Below are 10,924 nucleotides of genomic sequence, written 5' to 3'. Positions count from 1 at the left end.
TTAGGCCTAACAAGCAGGGAAATGGGCTGACTGAGTCATGGTATGCTTACATATCTAGTGGTAGAAATGTAGAATAGTTATTATAGGTTTCTAGATATTAAGTTGAGAACTCGAGCCCAAATGACCTATAGCTGTAGGGATTTTAGTGGTCCATCGTAAACGGGCAATTGTGTAGGACATAAAACGGGGAGCTGTCAAGGATGACCTTATAGAGAGTGTTACTTTGTTGAAAAGACCAAGTTTGATTGAACAGGTTTGAGAATAAAATACCTAAACATTAAGTTGTTGCAATTTATATTTATTATGTGACTGCATTGGTCATAAGCCATAGAGTTGAATTTAAATGTCCTTGGGGGAAGATCACATATTGTGTGTCGCATGGTCAAAATTAATATGTCTTCCCTCCTTAAATTTAATATGTCTTCCCTCCATATGCAACTCCTAATAATTGTAATTGATATTTTCCTTGTTAAAATCAATTTCAAAGACATCATACACCAAAAAGAACTCTCACATGTAAATATTGCTTAGATATTGAACATGCAGGTATCAATTAAGTTTCTAGCACATTAATTAGTCATTTGTTTGTTTTTTTACTTCAATTACAGATAATAGAAAAAAAAAAGTGTTTGTATGTAAAATTATGGCAAGTTGTTATTTATTTAAGCTTCATTTTGATTGCTTTTGGATTGCATGTTAAGTGGGGGTAATAAAAAGCAATGTTGACAATCTTGTTATTTATTTAAGCTTCAATTTATGTAAGAAGCGATGTTGACAATCTTGTTGGGATCATAATATGTTTTACTGTATCCATGCTTTTATTTAATATTAATTGTGGTTTATTTGTTAGATAATTGCTAACAATCTATTTGCTGCCATGTCAGATATGCAGGCACTACATAGAGTGCAGCCTAGACCCGACGATCTTACCCAGTTGACCCAACAACCGAATCATCGGTCAACTCCATATGTCTATTTTATAATTACCTCGTGTGCACTACATAACATAATACTTGTCCCTGTGCAGGAGGTGCCTGACATGCTAAAGGCTCGATGCCGTAAATGTGTATTGCCGCAGGGTGGGCTAGACCCACGTATCATGCAATGCATAGATGTCGCAGGTTTGACCGGTTTATTCAAGGTTCCTGATATGAAGGTCAACCACGCCTTGATCACGGCCTTGTTAAGCGGTGGCGTTTGGAGACGCACACATTCCACTTGCCCCATGGAGAAATGAGTATCACCTTGCAAGATATCGAGGTGATACTGGGGATTCTGGTGGATGGGTTGCCTGTTACTGGAAGTACAGCCAAGCAATGGAACGTGGTGTGCCGAGAGTTGTTAGGCCATGAACCTCCGCCCGTGATACCGAACTCAAACAAGTCTACCCTTACTGGGGCAAGGATAAAATACAAGTGGCTTGATGAACAGTTTCCCGCTCCCCCAGCTGCGGATGCCGGTGACGAAGTCGTGCATCAACATGCCCACTACCACATACTTGTACGGATGGGGGCCCTATTGTTCATGGACAAGTCTGCGGACCAGGTCTCACTGTTGCCTTTGCAATTGCTCAACCCAATCAGCAATGCGAGACGGTATAGCTGGGGCAGTGCAGCATTGGCCTGGCTCTATAGGCAACTTTGTAGTGCATCAAAGAAGGAAGTGATGCAGATTGGAGGAGCACTCTTGTTGGTGCAACTATGGGCCTATTCAAGGTTCCCACAACTATGCCCTATTGTGAGGCCGCCTCTACCTCCAGTGCACTCAGGGCCCCTTGCCATTAGGTACGTTCATTGAGTTCTTGTTATTCAAGCTAAGTGTTTCTTAAGAATAATTATTTACGTGTAATAATATATTACGTTTTATTTGTCTGTTTGATATAATTGAAAATATGTGAAACTAACAAACAAAAATAAACTATGTGAAATATAAAGCAAAGTTTGTTAAATGACCAGTTCAATAATGAGCATTTGTTGACACCTGCTAGGTGGAGCGGGCCAAAATGCACCTCAGAGCATGCCACACACGTCTTTGCTGCATAACGGACGTCGCTGGCTACACTACGGGTAGAGCAGGTACCCGGTTAATTTACGTCCTCAATTTGAGGTTTTTATTTTCGTTTTGCTCAAGTATGTTTCCAAGTTTTTATTTTTATTTTAGTTTGAATTCTTGGATTGTTGTAGGAATGAGTTGATTTTAGAATATTGGTTCCATCTTTTATATATAGGGAAGCTTCAAAGTGCGTCTTGTAGATATTAAGATGTTAGATAAGTCCCAAAGCTAATGGGCAAGATTTTTATCAGCGAAGTTGCAACAATTGAAGGATTCACCGCATGAATGTGGTGCATCTCATTGGTTTTGTGCCAGGGACCAAAGCGCTGCCCTTATATATGAATCATGCTAATCGTTCTCTTCGACAAATACATTTTTTACTAGAAGGAAGAATCCCTTAAGTATTGAGAAAATATACGAGATTTCTCTTGGAGTGACTCGTGGGATTGAATATCTACATCGAGGATGTGACATGCAAATTCTGCATTTCGATATCAAGCTTATAACATTCTTCTTGGTGAGAACTTCACCCCAAAGTTTCTGATTTTGGGCTTGCGAAACTTTATTCTGCAAATGATAGCAGTGTCTGACTGCTCCAAGAGGAACACTAGGTTATATTGCTCTAGAGTTGTTCTATAAAAACATTGGAGGCATCTTCTATAAAGCTGATGTTTATAGTTTTGGCATGTTATTGTTGAAAATGGCTAGCAGAAGAAAGAACTTTGATGCATTAGTAGATCATTCAAGCCAAATTTACTTCCCAACTTGGGTCTATGAACAAGTTAGCAAAGGAAATGACATAATAATGGAAGATGCCACAGAGGAGGAGAAGAAACAGTTAATAAGATGATTATAGTCGCATTATGGTGTATACAAATGAAGCTAGTGATGGTTGTTCAATGAACAAAAGTTGTAGAAATGCTTGTAGGAGAAGTTGAATGCTTACAAATGCCTTCTAAGCCTTTCTTATCATCCCTAGGGGATGTAGGAGACAAAAGTGAATCAGCTCAATTTTAAATGCAAACAAGGTGATATGTCAGTTGGTTGATTTACATGGAAGAGTGTAATGTATTTTTGGCATTGCTAATTCCATAACAAATTTGGTTGTAATTTCTACGAAAGTTTACTTGTAATGACAAAAGTTTCAATGCAATTGTTTCTAATTCCATTTGGTGTAATCAAGAATGAAGTCAAATGAAGGCTCACTGTGCAAGTCTAGAGAATTTCGGTTTAGCAAAATAAAAAATAGTTAAGAGAAATCAAGTAGTTTAAAAATTTGTTGAACAAAAAATTCTGCCTGATGTTTGTCTGATTTTTGGTTTATAGGATAGAATTTATAATGCACAAAGTTTGGAAAGGTATTTTTTTTTTTTTTAACAAATACGATAGAATTTATAGTGCATTTTATGATGATTGTTGTTTATTATGAAGACTAAATATAAATTAGTTTTTAGTGTTGGTGAGATTTAGACCCAAGTTCCACAAAAAATTTACTAGTTGGGTTAACTGGAATTTATGAGAAAGTATGAATGTTGGTTTTTTGTTTTGTTTCCTGTTTTGTTTTGGGGCAAGAACGATAAAGTATAAATGTTGATTTTATACATTAGCATGTAAAATTCAAGATGGCGACAGAATTTTATACACTAACATTAATTTTCATGCTCAAGGCGAATCGAAGGAATGCCATTCGCCTTGAGCATTCGACTTGGCCCTTGAACCAAATCCTCTCCATAGCTGCTGGTATGCTGCAGGATCTCTTAAATTCACAAGATGACGTCCCAGTTGCTGTCCAGGTTCCACCCGATCTTCACTGCTGTCCACCGGAGCAGTTTCAGTACAAAGCCAACTTTGATGGTGCAGTTTTCAAGAGCAGCAACTCGGCTGGGCTGGGTGTTGTTATTTGCGTCAACAAAGGTGCTGTCATTGGGGCACTTTCAATGCATATACCTCTCCCTCAGTCCGTAGCAGAAGTGGAAGCTCTGGCATGTGGACGTGCAGTTCAGTTTGCAATTGAGATTGGTCTTCACGAGGGAATCTTTGAAGGTGACGCAGCTGTGGTGATTCAAGCTACAAAAACCTGATCGGCAGACCAGTCCATGTATGGTCATCATTGGTGACATCCTTGAACAAGCATCCCATTTGTCTCAGTTTGATTTTTGTTATGTCAGTTGTGTAAGATTTTAAGAAAACTTTGTGGCCCACATCTAAATGACAAATTGAAAACTCATGTCTTAAGAATTTTATTTGTGAATGACGTTAAGGTGAATAACAATTTTTAAGGAACTCTCAATTGGTATAACCCCTTTGGTTAAAAAACACCTTAAAGTTACAAGTTTTAAACTCTTTGGTGGAATGAGGGTTATGAAACAAATTTTAATTTAAAAGAGTCCATAGTTTAGCCTATATATAGAGTCTATCTCCCATGGTTTTAAAAACCGGTACGGTTAAAGAACCGGAATGGAGAGTGGTTTTCGGTTTTATGGTCAGACCGGGGTCGGACCGATGGTCCAATTGATGATGTCATAAATAATTAATTAATAATTATAAAATATAAATAATTTTATAACTAATATTTTAACTTAAAAATTTAATTAAATAACAGTAAAACATTAAACCTTAACTTTAATTTATAAGAAATGATATGTTTACAATATTTTTACAACAAATCCTAGTGATACTAGTTGTTATTGTTAGAGAAAAAAGTAATAATAGTGTTAAATTCAAATTTAAATCAATAACAACTAATCACTTATGATTTTTTATGAAAATATTGTAAAAATATTGTGAACATAATATCTCTCTTAATTTATATATTGGACAATGAAACACAAGCCCCCTACAAAAATTATTCTAGACCGGATATTCTTTCATTTTTCAAATAACAAAAAGTCACCTGTGAGTGACAATATCATGCCCACTTGATATTTCTTTTCCACCACATATCCTACTCCAACCTTTACACGTTGATGCTCCACCTACCACATATTTTGAAATCTTACATTCACACCTTGGTTAATTAAAAGCTCTGAACTAGTTTCTTCTTATACTTTTCTCTAATATTTCATCTCTTTGCCTTCAATACTGTCTCTCTCTCGTCGATATATGCGCATCAATTCATGTGCAAGTCTACGAGACCAGCAAGAAAAGCTCTTAAACTGAAGCGGACAGATTGTACCTGCATCTCTTTGGTTTGGGCTTCCTCAGTTCCTCGGTTCTTCCTCAACTGTGTCAACTCATAAATAGTAAATCTGATGTTTTTGGTACCAATGTGGGCGTTTTAGGCTTCACAGCTTTAGACTTAACAGCATCTTCAAAGTCAAAATCTCTCCTCTTCTTAAATCTAAAACAAAATCTCTTATCTTTTTTTCTTTTTTTTTTTCAAAAACAGTGTTAATAAACAATGCAGCTTAAAACCGGTTTAACCGTACCGGATTCCGGTTTTCTGGTTAAACCGGCGGTTTTTCCGATCACTAGAAGACACTTTTTATAGATACACTATTATATAGTGAGTCTTTTTTTTCTCTACGCACTTAAACAACTATGGCTAAATGTATGTTTATTTTATTCTACAACTCTAAATTTATCTTACAAATTGGAGATATGGTCATCAGTAACCACAATGACCTCTGAAGTTAGAGATAATGAAAAAAAAAAAAAATCTTATAATGATTATGATAGGCACACGTACAAGAGACTGATTGGTTAGAATTTAGAAAGGACCACCCTCCAAAATGGAAGAGTAAAATTATTTGTTGACTAGAAAATTAAATCAGTACCAACGCATAAGTCAAGAGTAGAACATATGATTTGTGTAAACTGGTACTAGTCCCAAGCCAACTACGAAGATGGTGAGAAATTTCACTTACTAGTTGCTAGTTGATTGAAGAAGATATGGTCCTCGATAACTACAGGTGTGACCTTGATGTTTGAGATAATGAAACCAGAACAAAAATAATAATATTAATAACAATTGTGAAGATGGTGAGATGTTTCACTTGCTAGTTGCTAATTGATTGAAGGAGATATGGTCCTCAGTGATTGCAATGACCTCTGAAGCTGGAGATAATGTAAACTAGAACCAAAAAAAAAAAAAAAATTATGATAGGCACACGTACAAGAGACTGATTGGTTAGAATTTAGAAAGGACCAACCTCCAAAATGGAAGAGTAAAATTATTTGTTGACTAGAAAATTAAATCAGTACCAACGCGTAAGTCAAGAGTAGAACATATGATCTGTGTAAACTGGCACTAGTCCCATGCCAACTACGAAGATGGTGAAAAATTTCACTTACTAGTTGCTAGTTGATTAAAGAAGATATGGTCCTCGATAACCACAGGTTTGACCTTGATGTTTGAGATAATAAAACCGGAAAAAAAAAAAATAATAATAACTGTGAAGATGGTGAGATGTTTCACTTGCTAGTTGCTAATTGATTGAAGGAGATATGGTCCTCAGTGACCGCAATGACCTTTGAAGTTGGAGATAATGAAAACCAAAAAAAAAAAAAAAAAATCTTATAATAATTATGATAGGCACATGTACAAGAGACTGATTGGTTAGAATTTAGAAAGGATCACCCTCCAAAATGGAAGAGTAAAATCATTTGTTGACTAGAAAATTAAATCAGTACCAACGCGTAAGTCAAGAGTAGAACATATGATCCGTGTAAATTGGCAGTAGTCCCATGCCAACTACGAAGATGGTGAGAAATTTCACTTACTAGTTGCTAGTTGATTGAAGAAGATATGGTCTTTGATAACCACAGGAGCGACCTTGACGTTTGAGATAATAAAACCAGAAAAAAAAAAATTATGATAGGCACACGTACAAGAGACTGATTGGTTAGAATTTAGAAAGGACCACCCTCCAAAATGGAAGAGTAAAATTATTTGTTGACTAGAAAGTTAAATCATTACCAACGCGTAAGTCAAGAGCAGAACATATGATCTGTGTAAACTGGCACTAGTCCCAAGCCAACTACGAAGATGGTGAGAAATTTCACTTACTAGTTGCTAGTTGATTGAAGAAGATATGGTCCTCAATAACCACAGGTGTGACCTTGACGTTTGAGATAATAAAACCAGAACAAAATAATAATAATAATAATAACAATAATAATAATAACAACTGTGAAGATGGTGAGATGTTTCACTTGCTAGTTGCTAATTGATTGAAGGAGATATGGTCCAGTGACCGCAATGACCTCTGAAGTTTGAGATAATGTAAACCAGAACAAAAAAAAAAAAAAAAAAAAATCTTATAATAATCATGATAGGAACATGTACAAGAGGATGATTGATTAGAATTTAGAAAGGACCACCCTCCAAAATGGAAGAGTAAAATTATTTGTTGACTAGAAAATTAAATTAGTACTAACACTTGAGTCAAGAATAGAACATATGATCCGTGTAAACTGGCCCTAGTCCCACGCCAACTATGAAGATGGTGAGAAGTTTCACTTATTAGTTGCTAGTTGATTGAAGAAGATATGGTCCCCGATAACCACAGGTGTAACCTTGACATTTGAGATAATGGAACCAGAACAAAATAATAATAATAATAAAAAATAAAAAATAAAACCCCCCTCTTATTCTTAATCAAATATGCAATAATTATGATAAGCTCACACAAAAAGCTGATTGGTTATAATTTTAGAAAGGATCACAGTAGGCAACATGAATTGGTATGCACCACTCATTCCTTTTAGTTTTAGGTTTTATCCAACCTTTCCCTACATATAGCCAAACTCTCTCATCCAATAATTTTATGAGGGCCTTTCAAGTTTTAATATACACCATTGTTCCCTAATTAAAAACGAGGGAAACAATGAGGGATTGTACTTTATCCCTGATAATATGAGTTAAGGATTAAACTTATGAAAAAGTTCCTAAACAAGTATACCTATGCTTTGATACTAATTGAAAATTTCAATTTAGACCCCAAATTATTTAGCTAGTAGATTAATTGCATTAATTTATAATTTACTCCAAACAAATTGCACAAAACGGTATTTCAACCTCCGGAAATATCATCTTAAAAGCAACAATAAAAATTCACACTGATTTTGGTGATGAAGTGAAGTGGAAAACATGTTATAAAAATAAATAAATAAATAAAAACGTCCTCAATAGTAAAAACATTACAAGGATCCAGCCTCTTATAAAAGTCACTATAGAAAAAGCAGTATAAACAATAAAACCCCACTCGGATTTTGGTGATGAAGTGAAGTGGAAAACAAATTACAAAAATAAATAAAGAAATAAAAACCCTCCTCGATAGAAAAAAACATTATAAGAATCCAGCCTCTTGTAAAAGTCACTATAGAAAAAGCAGTTATAACTCAAAAAACCTTTACACAACTAGACTCTTTATGTTAACTTCTGTGAATGCCACATTTGCCTTCGCAGTGGCTCCAAAACCTTTTTAATCTTTCTATACGAATCTCCTCCACCAATGAACCCTATTTGCATCCTGAAGCTCCAGTACTCCAAGGAACTTAAGAACTTACAACAGTGAACTTAGTGTAATAACAATCTCTATGGTTTCAAAGCACCCAAACCATTATAACTTTTGAATTATAACTTTTACTAGGTACAAGAAGAATTTTCCAGTTTTTGTCTCAAGATGAAAAGCTTCAAGATGTGAACAGATATATAGCTCTGGGTAGGACAACCTTTCTACTATCGAAAAGTGAAGTGAAAACACCAATAAATAAATAAAACCATTCTTCCATGAGGAGGAAAAAAAGAAGAGAGAGAAAAAGAAAAAAAAGTGCTGGTATGAAATTGATTGAACTTGACAAGGGGGCCAAGATGTTCCTTATTCCTTTGTCACGATTCGCACCTTAAATTATCATGGACTCTGTGAAGTCTAGTTGATACTATGCACATCATGGGACCTAGTGAGATTTTAAGGTACCATGTATTGTTAAGGAAATTGATAATTATTTGAAAAAGAATGTGACTTTGACGAATGTTAAAAACCATTTCTTTAAATTGATAATTGTCATGGTCAAAGGAGTTTGTTATCCAAATAATTTTTCTTTTTGTAAAATCACACACTCATGTTCAAGTACACCACACACACTAACATACTCTAAAATGCCCATAAATTTTCTAAAATAAAAAGCTTTCTAGAAAACATATGTCCATAAGTTTTCAAAATTACTTTATATTTTCAGAAGACTTTGTAAACTTTCAAGATGAAACCAGTCTTAAAACACAAATTCACACCCCTTCTCACGTAAACAATCTATACAAAATATTTTAACAATTATTACCTGTTAAAAAAAAAAAAAAAACTTAATTAGCCAATGCAGTTGAAGCAGAACATATAGGATGATTCTTTCTTTCTTTTCATGGCTCCTATATATCCTTTTTTTCAATTGCTGAAATTTTGCCCTAGATAACTACGGCATATACAGAGCACTTATAGTTTAATTGGGTATAAAAATTAACAACCAATTTGATAATACTAACGGGTGTCCAATTGCAATATTCAGAGTATAAAGAAGATATACAAGGTGTATGGGACAGAAGATTTATGTTCTACATTACCAAGACTGGTAAATTTTTTAAAACTAGATTTACAAGTTGGCATTTCTTTTATTCTAATAAGCGAAACAAAATTGCAAACAAAGCCATAACTTAGAGTACGTAGAACCTATGATCTGTGTAAACTAGCCGTAGTTCTACGCCAACTATGAAGATGGTGAGATGTTTCACTTGCTAGTTGCTAATTGGTTGAAGGAGATATGGTCCTCGATAACCACGGGTGTGACCTTTATGTTCGAGATAATGAAACCAGAACAAAAAAATAATAATAATAACAACTGTGAAGATGGTGAGATGTTTCACTTGCTAGTTGCTAATTGATTGAAGGAGATATGGTCCTCAGTGACCGCAATGACCTCTGAAGTTTGAGATAACGTAAACCAGGAAAAAAAAAATTATCTTATAATAATCATGATAGACACACGTACAAGAGATTGATTGATTATAATTTAGAAAGGACCACACTCCAAAATGGAAGAGTAAATTATTTATTGACTAGAAAATTAAATCAATACCAATGCGTAAGTCAAGAGTAGAACATATGATCCGTGTAAACTGGCACTAGTCCCGTGCCAACTACGAAGATGGTGAGAAATTTCACTTACTAGTTGCTAGTTGACTGAAGAAGATATGGTCCTCGATAGCCACAGGTGTGACCTTGACGTTTGAGATAATAAAACTAGAACAAAATAATAATAATAATAACTGTGAAGATGGTGAGATGTCTCACTTGCTAGGTTCTAATTGATTGAAGGAGGTATGGTCCTCAGTGACCGCAATGACCTCTGAAGTTTGAGATAATGTAAACCAGAACACCTGTGGGTCCTCGGCGTGGATCCAAAAAAGCTTGTCTCCATAAAACAGCCTCGGACGATCATCACTCCTCGGCATGGGCCTTGGGCCAACTGCAAGATAGGCCAAGGCTACTAGGCCCACGGGCCCCACAATAGCCCCTCAAAATCCTGCTGCACGTTCCCTCGGACAGGGAGGAGGGTTTTGATATCCACGGGCCCTCTAGACGAATCACCCCACTTCGGCCCACGTTAGGGCTGGTGACTTTTCGTCTGCCCAATGTACGTTTTGGCGTTTCGAGACTCAGTGTGCGCTCGCATTAAATTTTGGCGGCTCCACGTTTCCCACTTTCAACGGTGTGATGGTAATCGCTCGGCGGGGATCTCCTGCTTTTATGGGCTGGAGGTTACACTTGGGGAACCTAAATGGGGGGTATAAGTACTTGTTTGAACCGCCTGGCTTCCTTATTTTCGCGCTTACGAACTTTGATGCGTATACTTTGAATCTAGTTCAACTTCCACACTG

At 35.8% G+C, this 10,924-nt stretch overlaps 1 protein-coding gene across 1 annotated transcript; it reads left to right on the top strand.

The window, feature by feature from the left end:
* Nucleotides 1-1,233: 1,233 nt before the first annotated feature.
* Nucleotides 1,234-1,797, top strand: LOC136068903 (serine/threonine-protein phosphatase 7 long form homolog). The gene has a single exon (XM_065776729.1). The coding sequence runs from the start codon at nucleotides 1,234-1,236 to the stop codon at nucleotides 1,795-1,797; it is 564 nt and encodes a 187-aa protein (XP_065632801.1).
* Nucleotides 1,798-10,924: the final 9,127 nt, after the last annotated feature.

The sequence above is a fragment of the Quercus suber genome, unplaced genomic scaffold (assembly GCF_002906115.3).
Source record: "Quercus suber isolate HL8 unplaced genomic scaffold, Cork oak 2.0 scaffold_141, whole genome shotgun sequence".
NCBI classification, from domain to species: Eukaryota; Viridiplantae; Streptophyta; class Magnoliopsida; order Fagales; family Fagaceae; genus Quercus; species Quercus suber.
The sequence above is the reverse complement of the archived record's forward strand: the minus strand, read 5'-3'. Positions and strand labels throughout refer to the sequence as shown.

What these genes read in the sequence shown, in the direction of transcription:
- LOC136068903 (XM_065776729.1), top strand. Translation starts at nt 1,234, where the DNA reads ATGAGTATCACCTTGCAAGATATCGAGGTGATACTGGGGATTCTGGTG.